This window comes from Strongylocentrotus purpuratus, unplaced genomic scaffold (assembly GCF_000002235.5).
Source record: "Strongylocentrotus purpuratus isolate Spur 01 unplaced genomic scaffold, Spur_5.0 spur5_contig_847, whole genome shotgun sequence".
NCBI classification, from domain to species: domain Eukaryota; kingdom Metazoa; phylum Echinodermata; class Echinoidea; order Camarodonta; family Strongylocentrotidae; genus Strongylocentrotus; species Strongylocentrotus purpuratus.
In genome coordinates, this window is record NW_022145554.1 from 1,282,052 (window position 1) to 1,301,025 (window position 18,974).

At 36.9% G+C, this 18,974-nt stretch overlaps 1 protein-coding gene across 3 annotated transcripts in view; it reads right to left on the reverse strand.

Annotated features, from left to right (window-relative positions):
• Positions 1-2,331: 2,331 nt before the first annotated feature.
• Positions 2,332-18,974, reverse strand: part of LOC100889318 (regulator of G-protein signaling 12) — a 58,108-nt gene continuing 41,465 nt past the window's right edge. For all 3 annotated transcript variants that reach the window (XM_030992768.1, XM_030992775.1, XM_030992783.1), the window contains 9 exons: positions 18,729-18,808; positions 17,948-18,112; positions 16,241-16,264; positions 13,441-13,514; positions 11,647-11,770; positions 10,887-10,977; positions 10,068-10,231; positions 9,002-9,236; positions 2,332-4,647 (listed from right to left, as the gene is read on the reverse strand). In XM_030992768.1, coding sequence (XP_030848628.1) covers positions 2,927-4,647; positions 9,002-9,236; positions 10,068-10,231; positions 10,887-10,977; positions 11,647-11,770; positions 13,441-13,514; positions 16,241-16,264; positions 17,948-18,112; positions 18,729-18,808 — 2,678 coding nt within the window. In that variant the 3' untranslated portion in view covers positions 2,332-2,926. The remainder of the gene's footprint in view (positions 4,648-9,001; positions 9,237-10,067; positions 10,232-10,886; positions 10,978-11,646; positions 11,771-13,440; positions 13,515-16,240; positions 16,265-17,947; positions 18,113-18,728; positions 18,809-18,974) is intronic.

Genomic DNA, 18,974 nt, shown 5'->3' on the forward strand with positions numbered 1-18,974 from the left:
CCCTTGTTCAGAATAAAAACATTAGTCTATGTACAGTATACATACAGGAAACACTTTTAGAAACGATGTGAAATAACTGGTTCCTCCATGAAAGTTGTCTGGACTTTGTTATCTATTTATTTCTTTCCTGTATCATGAAATAAAAATGCTTTATTATTCTAAATGTATACTGATGAACTACTGTTGTTTATGAAGTTGTATTCTTTTATGCCACTTTTGCGTTTGCCTCTTAAAATTTCATTCATCCTCTTTTGCCCTTATTCCAGTTCTGGATTAATTTTGACTTCTTAATATTCTTTAGTGTATCCCAACACGATCGCAACGATTTAAAAAAAAAAAATCAAATTAAGGGCTATTTCAATACCCTATCATACATCAGTAGGTGATGCACAAGGCCATTGAAATTGCTTTAAGTCGATATCTTTCAACGATAGTTGCGATCATGTTGTCCTCTCCGTCTCTCTCACTTCTATCCCTCACTTCAAACACCTTTTACGTCAGCTCTCCATCCTTTTGCTCGCCTTGTAACTTTCTTTCTTGTCGATCTTTTTATCCCTTTCTCTTTCTCTCCCTCCCTCCTTCCACCTTCTTTCCTCTATCATTGTTCCAGAACAATCTGTATCTTGTTTCAGGATACAGTAGCTTTGTAATGAACATAATTTTTGACAGTCAAATGAAACAAGTCAGTTCACCAAGTTTTAGTATAATCATCTGTCGCCACCTTTCCCTCAGCATTGTTTCATAACAATTTCTGTATCTTGTTTCATGATTACCCCCCCCCCCCCTTTTCTTCTCTCTCTCCCCCTTTCCCTTCCTCTCTCTCTCTCTCCTCTTTAATAATGCACTGCAAAATGACAAGAAATAACTACAGCTAATATTTGCCATAATTAGCACATCAACTATATTTAATATCATATAATAAATTCATATAAATGTTTAAATACAAAATGTGAGAACGGCAATCTGGTTAGTGTTAAATATTCAATAAAGCGCATAAAAATGGAAGAATCGTAGATATAAATATATGAATTGTCTGCAATTACATGTTTCAATTCATCAACATAAACCTCAAAGTTCATACAATCTAAAATAATACATTTCTGCAAGCTATATATAAGTGCAATGACAAATACTCAAACATCAGCCAATGTACATCGTGCGTATACCCTGAGCAATGCTTAATTTCATACAAAAATTCTCAAGTCTCAAAACTGGGGGAAACATAAACTTATCAAAAGATGACTCTGTAAGTGCAAAATAAAATGTGTTTAACAGCATCTTCAGAACAAATCTCCTTTTACTGGTATACATTACTTTATAAAGGACAACAAGATTGTTGGATAACATTCAAACTTCAACTTCAGTAAAAAATCATTGAATTACTCTGTTTTCTTGATTTTTGGAATTAGAGTAAGTTCTACTTCAAAATGCCAAAGTGAGGCTACAGAAACTTGTGAATGAATCATATATCAAACAAATGCTTTTAATATCGGTGGCTTCAAAATGATTGAGGAAAAAAAGAATTAATGAAAAAGGAGATGGACAGACTACAACAAAATTTATCCCTACGTAATGCCAAAAGTGTGAAAATGATGTATCTTATTCCTTGTCACATGCTTATTTCATGACAACAAATTTTGCATAAAATCAGTGAAAAATATATCTTATTTCCAAACAATAATACAACACACACTCCCTTTCTTGCATAAGCAATGTGACTGCCATCTACAACTAAAAATAGGACATCAATAATATTGTGCCAGAAAAAATAGAGTGATTTGGCTAATACATGTACATTTGTCTAAAGAAGATATAGAAAATGTAATATTTTCTCAACTAACACTTTTTCCCATCTAAAAGGGACATTACATCGTTTCTGTATAAAGGTATCTTATAATAATGTAACTGTACAAAACGTACACAGAATATAACTAATCTGTTAGAAAAACAACAAGCAAGTGCACATAGTATAATTTACCAGAAATGGCAGCTACAGATATGCTCTATGAGAAATATATATTTATATATATACAACAAAAAGTTCTTTGGTAATTCATAAATTACAAGTCGTATATCTCAATTCTTTTTTGCACTATCTACAAAACATTGTCAATATTTCAGAAGTTGTTCAATATGTGCAGGCAATGAATAATTTCTCTCATTTGATAGAACAACCTAATTTGTATAAACTGCAATTAAAAGACAAAACAAAAGCACAATTTGCAGTAAAAAGAAGAAAGATGCCCCTACAACTAAATTAATTTTGTTCAAACACAGCATGATATATATATAATGCTTTTGAATTATAATAAAATACATTTCATCTTTTTAAATGGTTCATGGTAATGAGAAAAATAAATCATATCAAATTAAGGCTAAATATTGATGATTTTTTTTGTTTCAATTTCATCATAACTCCACATACATGATGAAGATAAAAATGAATTCAAGTATGCTTACAAATGTATGTATATATATACATATAGAGTATGAAAATCAATCAAAAGGACCTGAAAATATCAAGATTGTCATCACTCATTTGGAAATTACCAACAATTTACTGTTTGTCAAAAACTCAAATTATTTACAAATTTACTTCAATATTTTTTGGTCAGGGGACATAAGTTTGTTTGAAGACAGAGAGCATTAAATTGACTGAATAGAGAGGAAGATTGGCAGAACAAATGTTGTGGTATTGACGTGTTAAACATAGGTTAAAGAGAAGATAGTGGAGCTTGGGAAAGAATTTTTCCTTCTTCAAATAGGAAGAGTTATTTACATGCAGCATTTAACGACTTATTTGTTCAAAAGCACAACCAAAAAGTACCAGGTAGAAAACTTTTCTTGTATTTCAAAGATATCTTATGTCATGATGGTATAGACATTTCCTGTAAAGGGATTTCCTTGGAACTGTTTGGAGGAGATTTTAAACAAAAGTGGCCCTCAATTTCCTACCATCCTTGGAGATGACGACTGTTTCTTTACCTTGGTAACCCTCACCAGACCCTTCCCCGCCCTTAGCCCCACCAGAGGCACCAGCATCCAAGTTGTTAATGTTACTATATGTTGCTTGGTTTCCACTGACAGGAGACTTGGGTACAGCGCCCTGCGAGCTGGGCAGCGCCCTTGGTGGTTGAATGCTTGCATAAGGCACTGGTCCTCGGTAGCTACGAGGTGCGGATGTGGAGGCTGTGCTTGTTACCTGGGGGGCATTACCTCTTGGCCCTGCCCATGTGGCCCCGTTACTAGGTCTCCCAGATTGACCGCTGCCTGGATTGACAGTTGAGGAACTCCAAGTGGCACTTTGCGTTGCGCCCTGTCGGTTGCCTTGGCCATAGGTTGGTGCCACCTGCAAGTGTTCACTGGACGTGAATGCTGGATTTGACTGTCTGGTGGACATGCTGCTATGGTACGCAGGAGGGGGCTTGATAACTCTCTCCTTGGCAAGCACTTGAGTCACATCTGGTGGAGCCGGAGACACAGGAGATGCAGGAGACATGGGCACGTCATCAATGTTTGTGGAAGAACCACCATAGGAGCTACCGTTGGGTGTGGTTGGAAGGGGACAATAATTGGAATAGCAATTGTTTGTCTCAACTTTGATGTCTGGGGCACTTACAGGGAGGGGGACGTTGGTGTTGTTGTTGTTGGAGTAGGAGAGCTGGCCGCTGGATATGCTCCTAGTGTATGCCTTGGAAACATACCCATTGGCTTCCACGACAGGCTTTGGAGTTATGTTATGGCCAGGGAGGGTGCTTCCAGAGCGGAAGGGGTGCATAAAGGGGGTCTTCCTAACATCAGGGGTGCTCTGGCTGCCCATCTTGGCAAACACAGCTGGACGTGGCTGATTCACACCGATCGCGGGGGGAGGGGTGTAGTTCGGTAGGTCAGCCTGTATGGTGGTGTCCATGTCTGCATTAGGAGGAGGAGGAAGATGAGACTCTGAGGGCGTTGATGTTAAGGTGGTATCTAAAAGGTTGGGTTGGTCCATGCTTCCAAATGAACTATTAAACTCCAGCGAGTATGCCGTGGTATTCTGACCATAGTCCGTTGAGTCATTCCCGTTTATTTTACCATTACCATATGCCCGCGGACTCAACTTACTGTCCGGGGTTTCAAAAGAGCTTGTTCTCGACTGATACGAACTCGCCACCGATGGCCTTAGTTTGTCTGTATTCTGGGGATAGTTCACATTTGACCCCTGACCCCAAGATGTTTCTCGATATGAACTGCTTACGACGGTATCATCAAACCGAACAACTGGACTGCGCGGGCTTCCGCTCCCAAACAGTGCATCTGCTTGATCCTGTGTTGGAAAAACACCATCCACGAATGCATCATCATCATCACCCTTCATGATGCCTTGCCTTGGCGGTGTTGACTTGGGGCGTAGTTTCAGTGCCTCAATATTAATAGCCTTGAGCTCTCCCTGCTCCTGGTTTGGTGGTTTAGAAGCTGGTGCATTGGTCCGGTAAGGCTGGGCGAGGGCGCTCTTTGGACGACTGTCCACAGGCTTGGTAGAAGATGAGGAAGAGGTGGGGGCGGTAGAGACTTTAAGGAAGTCAGGGAGCTCTAAGTTGCGTAGTGTGAGGCCTCTCTGATCATCCAAGCGCTTGCCTTGAACCTTGGTTACCATAGCAATAAGATCTGCAGAAAATTGTGCAAATTGATGAAAAAAATTAAAAGAAATTGTTTGTTACACAAATCAACGTCAGACATACACTTGCTTTCCTTTAAATCATAAATCAAATATTAACACAAAATATATCTGGTTATCCTTTAATTGTCCTACCTGATTTCTTATGAGATCTGTGGCCCATTTTCAATTTGTTTTCTTCATCAAATTTCATTAATGGGGTTATTGTGAAACGGTTACATTTTTTCATGAAGCTGAAATTAAAAAAAAAGAATTACATTTATACTAAATTTGCACATAAATCAATCATTACACTTGAAGTATTTTTTATTTGGTGCCATGATATAAGTACTCACAAGAGATCAAAATCATTTAATCTTGGCTTAATTATGGTAGCTTTCCACAAGATCAATCTTTTTTATAAATAAAAATATGAATAGTTCTTTGAGTATAAACAAAGCTCAATTTATAGGGTAACTGGCAACTACTTTTCCTAAGTTTGCTATCACTTCACGCTCGCAATGAAAAAATTCCACTTCAATTATTTAGCCACTAGCATTAGGCGAGATGCTTTCTCGCTGCACATGAAATATATATCGCACCTATATGAGGGATATAAACCAAAAGTAAATCTAATGCTATTCTATTATCTAATAAATAAAGAATCTTCTAAATATAGATTATTTCATTTCAAAATAACCAGTAGCTAGTAATTATACATAAATATATTTGTGATTTTTATTCTTTTTGTTTATACTGCTATCTACTAACAAATACATGTACAGCCTACACATAGGGAAGAAAAATGTTTTTCTTCCTTTTAGCAATAGTACATGTATACCACGATAAATAATTGGCATGAAATTGTAGCAGGAGTGATATATCATTGCAAATAACTTAATCATAACTGAAATAAACTGCATGCTTAGGTTAAAAAGTCATCATCAGAAGAAATGAATAAACAAAAAGCACATAATCAACAGGTTGGAATAATGTATGGAAAATTAAAAAATTAACAACATTGATAAAATTAACTGTGATATCAACAGAAGCCCCAAAGGCCAAAATCATATAAAATCATACAGTTTGGGAAACAAATAAATTCATGTATTAGTATTTCCCCAAATTGGAAGATGCAGGAAATTCATAAGTAGTGTGTTCTACAATTGCTTACGGTAAATAGGTTTCCTAACAAATCAATATTTATATGGCAACTATTACAAGAAAGTAATATGATTAACAAGTTAATGCTATGCATTCATGCTGCCTCATTTTTTTTACTCATTTCTGATATGACTACCATCCCTATATCAAATTAAGAGTGCATTGACCTTTGACGAATGTCTTCATGAAGAAAATGTTCTTTATTCCAGACATATAATTTTTGGATGCATACATGTATGTACAGCAGATACATGAAGGTCTGTTCCCGATTGCAAAATGTATGATACCAACAGAAATTGAAATAAATCATAGTTAAATGAAAGAAAACAAAAAACAAAAAACTGATAAATCAGGTAAATGTGCAATGAAAGTCTACATACCAATATAGGAGAGTAAAATCAGTGAACATTTAATTCGGAAAAGCCTCAAACAAACAAAAAATCTGTCCCAAATAAATTCAAAGTATTCGCTTTCATTCTGCATATCCTAACTGATTCCCCCTCCCAAAAAAATAAAAATAAATAAATGATAAACAAAATCATAAAAATTAGTAGATCATAAAGAAAGAAAAACCCAAAGTACAACATCTTCAAGTAGCTGTCAAAATAGCGGACTAATGTATCAGTAACTGGAATACATGTATAGACATGATACTGAGAATACATGTACATGTATGAAGAGTTAATCTATTCTACGTACATTGTGACATGCTGTTAGTAAAGAGCTAATGCAAAGATCAGCAAAAAAGGACATGATAGATTAAATGTTTTTAACTAAATGGTGTCTGGCGAACTGAAACTGAATAAAAATCAGACACCAAAACTAATTTACAGGTAATCGGTTTGATAAATGATTAATATATCCACATGCAGTATCGTTGTATAAAAGTGCTTGATAATAACCAGCTATGTAACATAGTTATGAGAGTGGGCAAGGCAAAGAGGGCAGCATGCAAGTGTCAGTTACAGTAATCAACGTGAATGATATACTGAGAGAATTCCTACCAATCATGCCAAGTCGAATATTTATGAGATGCCATTAGCATCATACATAGACTTCTGTACAATGAAACAAATATGAAAAGACAATCGAGAGGAACAGAGTCAATTTGATAGAATTTATACTGTATCAATACACGACATGAAAAACCACTATATGAATATTTCAAATTCTTAATCTCTAAACCATGTTTTGATGTATATAAAACAATCAACTTAAAAGCAGATCAAAATTGAAATAATTATTTATCTGTATGTTGATAGAGGTCAAATTCCTACAGTCCGTAAGTAGACATTAACTAACAATCAAAATCTCATTGATATTATTGTGGTATAGACTTTTGGAAAGAAAGACAAAGATGAATGTTAATAAGCTTTTCACACAGATGATAGAGATGATTAGGGTACTGACTGCAGGGTACCTGGAATACAATTCTCAAATACAAAGAGGAAAATAAGAACCAAGTTAGTACTAGAGGATAGCAAAACATGCAGAGGAATTCAGTGCGCTAGGATTAGCTGAGATTTGCTGAGACTTTGATTCCGGGCACCACCCTTCCCCCTACCCCTCTGAAACCATTCCCAAAGAGAACTACTTCTCCCCTCTGAGTTGGTTAGGTGATGGCAAAGGGGGGGGGGGGGGGGGGGGGTTAGGGATGAGTGGAATTTTTTTTTTTTTTTGGGGGGGGGGGGGGGGAGGTTGTAGTTGGTATTAGTTGTCCAGAACTAGCTGTCAAGCGGTGATTGTTTTTTCCCCCAAGTTTGGAGAAACAAAGAACAATACCTGTTTTACATTAAGTTTTTAATTTGAAATTGAAACTTTCACACCAATAGTATACAATGTAGGAAAATTAAAGAAGAGAGGATATCATCAAAAAATATACAGGAAATGATCTTCATGCATGGACAATGCCATCATTTCAAATCTGCTTAAGAGTATCTATCTAGTCTACCTGGAAGCAAGGTTAGTATCAGATGTCTGATAGAGACCCACGAGAGAAAAGGTCCTATCAGTTTAGAAGTAGGATTTCTATATCAGGTAACATGCGATGACACATAGCATGCTTTCACAGTCACAGACTATGCTTACTAGATATGTTCAACTAATCATCATTATACTGACAATAGACCATTTTTCGTAAAGTGATCAAATTTAATGCACAAATCTGTGCCTTGCTACAAAATATCTCATCCACCTGTTACAAATAATTGTATTTAAAAAGTCAGAATGTGAATTGCATACATTCATTGTTGCTAGGTAGAACAAACATTATGGCTTGTCTTCCTACCTAACAACACGTAATGTGTGCAAATCGCATTCCGACTCTTGGAACACAATTATTCGTAACAATAATTCGTTAACAAGTGAATGTAATAATTTGTATCCACTAAACAAAGATTTGTCCATTAAATTTGATTACATTATAACAAAAAGCCTATCATGGAATTCCTTCTAGTTCTTGGGTATCATACTGGTTGAGGTTCATAGATGTGGAATTAAAGCACTGAGCTTTGATCTAGAAGTTTTGTGACATTGCAGATTAGCCGTAAGCTTTTGCTAGCAATGAAGGAGGTTTAGAAGCTCAGTGTGTTATAGCAGTGGCCTCTGATGTTGGGGAGCCCAAGTTCAGAGGCCCCCTAAACATCATAAAGCCCAATACGTTCTGTACAACACATTCCATGAAAAAGCCTGGAACAGGGAGGACATGTCACAGGGCCCCAAATGAAAACAAAACTGCAGAAAACTAGCCCTTGGTTCTTTGTGGGATAGGAGTTGGTTTTAACAGATTAGCCTGAAAAGAACCTTGGATAGCTCGGAGCCCCATACATTTTGTACAGTACGACTCCTGGGGGGTGTTTCACAAAAAACCCTAAGTCTAACTTAACTCTAAGTTGGGACTTAAAAATTATGGAGAGCCATTTGTAGCCTTAAAATAAAATATACTAAAAACCGAAAAATCAAGTATTTTAGACTTGTTATAAATTCCACATCAAGAACATGAAATCTCCTTGATAAAAGAAAATATGAATCATTTGAATCAACATTTTATGCCTTTTAGAATAACTTTTATAAATATTTTCATAGATGCTGAAGGCTTTTCATAATTGTTAGGTCCAACTTAAGTTCAACTTAGGATCTTTGTGAAACTCCCCCCTGGTCTAAATTTACACCTGTCATCCCTGGTTCTGAGATTTCCCTTACCTTCTGTTTCCTTGCCAGTGACCTTCAGGTTGCCTGCCGATTTCCTGGCCTCCGCCCTTCCCTCGGTCCTGCCCTTACCCACCAGGGCTGAGGTGGAGACCGATGATGAGGACGGGGGTAGGTGATTGACCTGGGGTGGGGTCTTGGCTGCTGCAGCTGCTGCCAGGTGTCTCTGCTCCCTCATGGTGTCTCCTTGGGGTGCCGCTTGGAAGGCTGACATGGCCGGGGCTGATACCTGCAGAAGAGCAGAAGTCAAGTATCAGAGATGGCGCAGTTACGCTTACGGTGTGCAGGATTTTGGGCCGATACTTGTTTACCCATGGTCCAGCTCTCTCTCCCTTGAGGCATTTAAGTCCTCACTGGGGAAGACGCACCCCTAACTGCCCTCGCGGGATTAAAAGTTTTTTTAATTGCACCCTGTACATATATGCACAAGGATCCTGGCCAGCAGGCACTCACAGTGCACAATCTTCAAGGCCTTGAAGCAGCTCTTTTCTTGGAAGAAAGAAAAGAGAAAGCCTAGGTAATTGGCTTTAGATAGCATCCCAGGGTGGATAATTTGGGAGAACGCATTTCTCTAATTTAACAAACTGAAACTATAAGTTACTATAACTATCACCCCTGTTGGTACCCTTGGCAGTGAAAATGTTTCCTACGTATTTTCTCTCTGAAATCCTTCATGAAAATACAGGAGTTTGATAACAATCCTGCTCATTGCACATCACCCACTTGGTAATTACAATCCCACCAAGCCTAAGAACCTTTACAGAGAAAAGCATGGAGGGAAAATCCTCCAACAGTAATAAATATAAGAATGACAATTTCAGAAGGCAAAACATCTTTAGTCCTTTTACACCATGCCCCCTGGGTTCTGCGGTAACAGACAACATATGTCCATCTGATAAGGTGTAAAATGGAGGTTCCCATATATGATTTATTCGTGCCAGTGAATTTTTTCCTTACCAAGCAAGTTCAAGGCACCACAGACTTCCATACACGTAGCTCTGTCATTTCTACGCACACACACACTCCCTACAGTACCTTATCCTTTAAATCTATGCCCTACCTGTGCTGTGAGTTTTTCCTTGACAACCTTGCTGGAGTCTGCACGAACTGTTTCATCGTCCTTCAGGTAGCTATCAACAGAGCTTGACCTCACCTCGCCAGATTTTTGCTGGGATTCACCCCTTGCTCCAACTGAAGCTCTCCCTCCGAAGCTATAGGAACCAGCTGAAATGATAAAATTACGGGGTGAATAGAATTAAATAATGAAATGTCCTGATATATGGTTTGTTTTCATATCGTTATCTTAAAAAAGAGCTATTCGATTAATTGACCCGAGTATTTCACAAAGCCTGAGTGTTTCACATAGCCCAAGTGCTACAAATGTAAGTATATACTTGTACTTGCAGGTAAGCATCCAGGGCTTTACAGCCTATGAGAGGGACTAGGACATTGAGATGAACAAAAGTGCACTAGCACACACTTGGTCATAACCAGATGCCATTCCTTGCTCTAAAACCTAAAGATAGTTGTCCAGGGAAGTTGTATCCGGGGGCGGTAATCCTCTATCCCTGGTGCAATTTAATAGCCAGGAATATATCCAAGGGTACCATAAATAAGACCAGAAACGATACCTTACAAAAAAAAAATACTCAGAAATCTGATTTGTGCTTGTGATGCATCAACAGTAACTGGATAACTGGCCTGGAGAATGTATCTAAACTAGTACTGAAATTTTGAGCCTTGATGTTCATGGAAAGTTGGGTTTGCATTAGTATCATGCAAACTGTGTCAAAAGGGGTATTGCACAGGACATGATTTGATGATTTGAGCACATTGTCAGTTCTATCATTATAAATTGAAAGAAGTAAGCTTTACATACCACTGTACTGCTCGAGTGTCTCTATGAGTATCCTCTGAGCGTCCAATGAGGCTACGGTGATGTCCAGATCTAGAGGAACAGGAGAGTCACTCTGGTAGGAAATAAACAGTTAAAAGTCAGTCATCAAAATGGTATCACTGATTAATTTTTGATCTGCCGTTAAACCACACCAAATATGGATGTTCCCTACAGGTCAAAGAAAGATTCTTTGATATAAATGTTGAATAAAACTGAGGAATACTGACACAACAGATGAAATAGATATAACACAAAAGCCGGGGTAATAATATTATTGTAGGACATTCAGGGTGAACAGTATTAATAATAATGAGGCTACCCTGGGTAAACAAGAGATGACATAATCATTATCATCATGGTCATGACTGCCGCTGTCATCGTCACCATCGTTGTCGTTGTCGTCACCATCATCATTATATCATATTTTTCTAATATCATTATTCTTATCATTATCAAAATCTTTCTTGAAGTTAAACAAGTCTGAATGTTGAGAATCTTGATGTCGGGATATTAATAATAATAAGAGTAATCATAATAAAATGAAATTCTGTTCTTTTACAGATGAATTTATGATCACATCATGGTATAACACAGTTGTGCTATCAAAGGGCTTCGGAAATCATCAGCCAAGCTTTACAGCGTACAAGCAGCTTTGGCAAACATAAAACTCCCACACACGATTTCCTTCTCTGTTAGAATCATTCATACTATTACTAAGAAATCAATCAAAAGTATTACTCACCAGATGGACAACGAGGGCATCTAGCTGCAGCTTATACTTGTATGTAACTGGTCTGAGTACTTCTATGATCTTTTTGGTCAGCTTAGATTTCACTCCGATCACTCTCTTATTTGGAAGCTCAATCCTGATGTAAAGAAAGAAAGTTGGAAATAGGTTAAAGCCCCACTGCACTACTTATAGCTACTTGCGCCCTCTATATAGCAAACAATGCCCAAGGAGTGACTATTGGTCCCCTATGGTCCCCTTTTTCTTATATTAATTAAGAGTAGATTTGATGAGATAACCACCTGTCAGTGACCATGCAGGGAGGTCTAATCTCTCCAGACCAAGCTAGTGCAGATAGGCATTAAATGAAAATATCATGACATTTAACTTCGCGAAGTTTCACTTTGAGAAGTCTGGGAAGTATCTAGATCTTCTCTGTTAGCTTAGCCCTAACTCTAATCACTCTCTTACAGGAAAGCTAAAGCATGATTTATACATTTGAACAGAATGGAAGGGATTGAAATAAACAAAATTGTAGGAAATGTAGCAGCACAAAACAAACTTGACTTCATCATGAGTGGGCAATATCTATGATCCTTTTTTGGCAGTCTGAACTCAGAAATCATCATTTGGAAGCTAAATCTAAATACAAAAATAATTCACATGTTTGGTTTGTCCCCAACAATTTCAGCATTATTCCTATGCTTTTGTTTCAATATGAAGCAGGGAACACTTGTATGAAAGGGAATTAAATGATGTGAAGGTCACCTTGTTGACAACTTTGATTTTCAAAGCTTGATATTTTGATTTTCAGAGAGCTGTTTACTCCTCTGACAGACACTGAAATAGCATATAATTTATATTACTGTAGTCTATGGCTTATATTAAAGCTTTCTGCTGATATACAGTGCGTCCCAGAAAAAACGAAACCGAGAAGTATCGATGTTTTATCATAACTTAATCACAACCATAATTAATGAATCATACATATTTGGAAAGCTTAGAGTCTCCTCTTTCATGTGATGCTACTCAGATGATGCATATTTCACGCATGAGTGATTAAAAGCAATTTGAAGGAAGGAAACCAAAAAGACATTTGGCGGGCGGTATCTGAATTTCGAAGAAAAATTCACATTTCTAGAAAGTTGAGTTTCTGCCCTTTCATATGACACCTCAATCAGGAAAAATGAGCTAGGAATAACAAAGTTCTGTTTGTTTAAAGTAGCCCTTACATTTTCATAATTTTAACAAACGAATTCGTTTTCACTGGGTGCCTGCCGTAGCAAAAAGCAGATTTGACAAAAGACTTAACTCCGTTTCGTTGACAATCAGCCGTAGACGAGAATCTTCATGCATGGCTGATTGTCAACGAAACGGAGTTAAGGCACCCAGTGAAAACGAATTCGTTTGTTAAAATTATGAAAATGTAAGGGCTACTTTAAACAAACAGAACTTTGTTATTCCTCGCTCATTTTTCCTGATTGAGGTGTCATATGAAAGGACAGAAACTCAACTTTCTAGAAATGTGAATTTTTCTTCGAAATTCAGATACCCCCCGCCAAATGTCTTTTTGGTTTCCTTCCTTCAAATTGCTTTTAATCACTCATGCATGAAATATGCATCATCTGAGTAGCATCACATGAAAGAGGAGACTCTAAGCTTTCCAAATATGTATCATTCATTAATTATAGTTGTGATTAAGTTATGATAGAACATCGATACTTCTCGGTTTCGTTTTTTCTGGGACGCACTGTATATTCATCTTTATTAATCTTCACTTCTGACAGGGGTTTTAAGCTCATTACTTACTTGAAGACTACCCTTCTCTCCACAACAATCTGCTTTCCAATCATCTCAGTGGCAAGCTGATCCAAGTTAATTAGCTATAGGGATAAAACAATAATAGGAATTCAATGTTATGCTGTACATGTACAATAATGATGAAGAGTTTCACTGTATTCTTGTAAAGTAATTTCAGAATAACACATGTGGAAAAAAAGTATTTCATTTTTTTGTGGGAGCACCTCAAGTGTACAAACTACTACAAAGTCACATGATCATTTTGGACTATAAAGGGCCCCCATCTGATGTTGATAGGGGTATATATAAGAGGTGAAAAGGGGGCATTGGACTATGTCTAATAAAAAAGGATTACATTCTTGTGCAAAACATAGCTCAAACTACTAAATAAAAAATTGCCTCATACAGGTGGATACAAGTCAATGATTTGGTCATTATCCACATTGTCATACCAGTATCATAAGGACAATGAATGTAATCTAAAAATGCTGAAAATCCAAGGTGCCTTTAATGTGACAATCCTGCCATATCTGATCCGTATAATTATTAAGCATGGGGCATGGGCCTTGGGATTCAGAATAAACTTTGAAAGCTTGACATCAATTCCAAAATACATTAAATCAAATTATATGAGTAGCAGTATTCCTGTAGGTGCATAAGTGATCCAGGATGCAAGGACAAATTAAAAAAAAGTATTTTCTTTTTCATTTTTTCTTAAATCATACAATAATGGTGCACTTTAATTTCTGATAGCTTGCAATTTGCATTCATGTGCATGCTTTTAGTTTGTTGTTTTATTATGTCTCAAGTGCAAGAAAATACCATTTGAACTTCCTTTCCAATGCATGTTAATATCACTAATGCGACATCAATTATTCACAATGCAATTAATTTCAACTGCTGTGTTTATTCAGCTAGGAATACATAAATTATGCAAGTAAAACTTCACTACAGGTATATGTCTTGGACTGTGAAATTGATCAAAGGAACTGACTAAATGCAGTTTTTAATGAAATTATATTGCAATCAACTACAGTATGAGGTATTGATATTTAGAAATAAAACCTTTTTTTTCTCTATTTGCTATGATATAGGTAGATATGTAAATATTTTGCAAATAAAATTGCAGCAAATTGAGCCATGCTTTAAATAAAAGTAGAAGAAGGACTAGAGTTTTGTAATTGCAAGGATTAATAAAAAAAAGGAAAGTAAATATCCTGACTTTTTCAATATTCATCCAAACACAGAGCTGTTTATGTTGAGAATTGCTTTAGGTATAACTTCTGATGGGAAAGAGAAAGACTTGAATACCATTCATGATTTTTTTTTTTAATTAAAAATAAAACTTACACTAAAAATGCTAGAAGAAAGGGAAGGAATATGATAATATGTGGATAATGAAGCAAATCCTTTTACTGACACAAGATAAGTTCTGTTGGTAGGCCCATGCAATGTAGGAATTGAGAATATAAAAATTGAGTCCAAAAAACGAGAAGTGGTAGACACTAGGTCCGATTATGACAACCACATTAAACCAACCGCCAATACCAACATAACCAAAAAATTGTGTTTGCAACACGAATGGGAATCACAATTGGAGGGTCACTGATGAAGACAAATTACAGGTAAGGTAACAGAATGCTACATTTTTTTCCCAAACAACCAAAACTGATGCTGATGAAGGAATTTTTTTTTTCTATGATGGGAAAGGGGATACACACTGGGAGGATCAAAGGGAATTACAAATGACAGGGTGGGTAAGGGTATACACAACGGGGATACAGATAACTGCAAAGAGCAAGTATGTTCTAAACAGATACAAAACATGAATATAATTTCAATGTACCACAAGAGGATTTGGATAGGGAATGGAAGTATCGGGTACAACAAAAAATGAAAACAGGTAATGGATAAATATCAAACTCTGAATAGGTATGGGTATATATGGGATATATCTGCATGATTTGGATCACTTGTGGTTCACATAATACAAACAGAGGTTTTTGATATACATGGTACATATGTATGCCAGTTCAGGATGATATTGCTTTCTGAGAGCAAAAAAGCATCAACTCTACATCCGACTGAAATGAGTTAATGCCCTTTTAGCTATCAGCCAGGCAACAATTAACAATTTACACCTTGTAGTGAATACTATAAACACACATGGTTACAATAGCATCACAAGTTTGAAGCAATAGGGACTTTTAGATTTGCACAACGACAACGTGGATTGCTACGATCGACATCCTTTTAATGCACTGCCTTGAATGGACGTCACACGTTTCAGTCCACGCAAATCTAAAATTCCCTAATACCACCTCACAACCTTGCAGTAATATAGTTTGTTGTTGCTATGTCAGGAATTTCACAACATCACTTTTGTTACAAAGAAAGGTTATGAAGTGGTACTTCTTGAAAAACTTGTGATGGCGCTATTGTCTAGTGTGTCTTGTCACATACAGGTACCTTATAAGACCATCCAATGATATACAATATATCCCTTTGTGACATTGATATATTATTTCAAAAATTTATTGAATAAATATGTAAGCAAAGACAAAAAGTATACAAATTGATCACAAGCAAAAACAGCCCCAAACTGACTACTTTCTACATAGCTAAAAGCAAAACAAACACACAACAGAAATGCAGATGCAAAAACAAACCCTCCACCCCATTATAAATGCCAAAACAGAAATAAGCAAAGCGTTAACATTTGGCTAAGCTAGTTGGGAAAGCTTTGAGTTTGATTAATAGGCTGCACAAGCAGAAGCTGCACAAGCTATATGGAGTAATAGATTTATACCTTTTGCTTAACCGATTCAACACTCTGAAAGAGAGAAAGATACAAGAATATAATTTGGAGAAACTGACACCTACACACAGAAAACGCAACACAGGAGTAACTTCTAATGATTATGGTTTCTTTTTTAAAAGAGTCCATGTTTTCATTACTCATTAGCATTCAATCATTAATGATAAAGAGGATTCCACGGCGTTCCTTGCTAAAAGAAACTTTTAAGACATGATGGTAAGATTATCAAGCTGATAATGGCCTTTAAATTTGTGAATTTCTCTTTAGTTGTTGGAGTAAAAAGATAAGGAACATGTCAAACTATCATAAAGCAATGTGAAGACTGAGAAGAAACAGAGGAAGAAAGAATGAGAAATATGTGTATATACCGAGAAGGGAGACAGAGAGAGAGGGGGGGGGGGGCAAAGCCAGAAAAAAGAGAGAGAGAGGGGGAAGAGAGAGAGAGAGAGAGAGGGGGGAGACAAAGAGACAGAGAGATAGACAGACAGAGAAATACAGAGGAAGAGAGAGAGAGATGTACGGAAATAGACAAAAAAAGAACAGAGCAGGAAAAGGAATCATATTCAGGTTAATCACTTTAAAAGATTGTTGCAAATGAAATGACTCTCAGACTACAGCACATCAAACAATGCAATTTAATTCAAAATATCTGATAATTATTTGTTTACAAAAGCCTCCCACCTACCAATCAAACTTTCAAAGATTCAAAATGCTATGATCAAGCAGCTAACTACATGATTATCACTTCAAATCACAAATGAGACTGTAACTAAAAATATCCCATTCAACTTTGAAACCATCACAGCAAATCTTTCTAGCATACTGCTTTCACTTCCAAACCTTTCTTATACTAGGGTGTTTGCACTTGTGTACTCTCATAGTTCAAAATACTCATATTTACTAAACCACTTTCATTTGATTCAGATTATCAATACCCTATAGAACCTGAACTGCTGGAAATGTCCCAAGAACTTTCAATTGCTATAGGCTAAAGTACACAGTCTGCTTTGATAATAACTTGCGTCCATCATCGGAAGTCGCCACTTACATGTGTAGATATATGCTGAAGTGTTTTTGTAAATAATATATGTTTGAAAGTATGGACAATAATGAGATAGTGTTACTCTTTTATTTCCTGCTCAAATAGATGAATGGCTTTGGTAGACATCATCTGGATGTGCTGATGTATATCACTTTCACTATTCTCCTTAGCTAAATCTATGAATGTACGTTCTTGATCCTCAGACAATTGATGTTAAAGAGAACTGTGAGAGAATTGACAAAATAATCTCAAAGCTCTTAGAAATAGCTGGTATAATAATAATAGTGGGTTCTTGTATAGCGCTCTTATGTCTGTCAGACTTGACACTTCTGGCGCTCCCGATTATTACCCTGGCTTTAGCACGACTGCCATTACGGCGCTTTAGCATTTCAAGGAATTAATTCCTGCCAGGTACCCATTTACATCACCTGGGTTGAGTGTGGGAAATGTAGATAAATGTCTTGCCAAAGGACATTGATGCCGCGGCGGAACTCGAACCGCGGACATTGTGATCGACAGTCCGGTGACATATCCACTCGACCACGACTCCTCTATAAAGTGCTGTTAATCAATGCTAATCATCACTATCATTACTATCGACATCATCATCATCATCATCATCATCAACCAGGCTATGATCACTGGCTGCTACTCACCTCCTTGGTGTCGTTAAGGAAGATCTCCACATTTTGGAGCCCAAGGCCTCGTTCCTCCAGGAGGGGTAGAAGGATCCCTTTGACCGACTGCTGGGGGTCAGGGGTCAACGTCAGGATCTCATTATTGGGGAAGATCATGTGGAAGCAGTGGTTCATGTCCACAAACTTTGAAGAAAAAAAAATAATGAAGGTATGGAGAAATGCATTTAGTGAAGATTTGGATAGAGAAGGAAAGAGAATTAGAAAGAATGGAGGAGAGAGGTGGCAGGAGGAGAGACAGGGGAAGAAAGAGAGGGGGAGGGAAAGAGGGAGAGAGGGAGAGAGGAAAAGAGGGAAAGAGGGAGAGAGGGAGAGAGGGAGAGAGGGAGATAAGGGAGGGAGAGGAATATGGAGGAGGGAAGGAGGGAGGGAAGGAGAGGGGGGACAATATAAGAAATACATGGTGGGAGGTTGAAAATGAGACGACAACATAGAGATAGAAACAACCAAAATTTGATAAGTATAGCATTTTAAAATCAAATCACAATTACTTCTCATTTGTTTAAGCAGTGACAACGTTAACAAACTGCTGGGCAATAATTTCAAATCATTAAATAAAAATTCCAATCAACAGCACCTGAAAAGGCACTTTGCACGGATTCTTCTCCCAAGAAAAGTTTACATACTAATTAAATCCCATTCTACTAAATCAATGTTCAAAACGTATGACTGTTTTTCAACTTGGAGTGTAAATTGAATGTCTTTTATTTCTCTCCTGTCCCAAGTGTTTTCTTGACTTTACCTTGTCCCCAGCGGGTCTGAAATCACTGCTAGTCACTGAGCTATGACGACTGCTCACACTCGTATCCTCGTTGCAAGAACCTACAAACAAACACAAATGCAATCAAAATTACTTAAAATGTACTTTAAATATTTTAAAAAAAAATCTTTTTATTTAGGTTTTATTTCCACATTAACTGCATATGAAAAGAATTTACAAAGTAAGGCATATACAAGGTAACAAAACATGTACATAATATTTGATTGA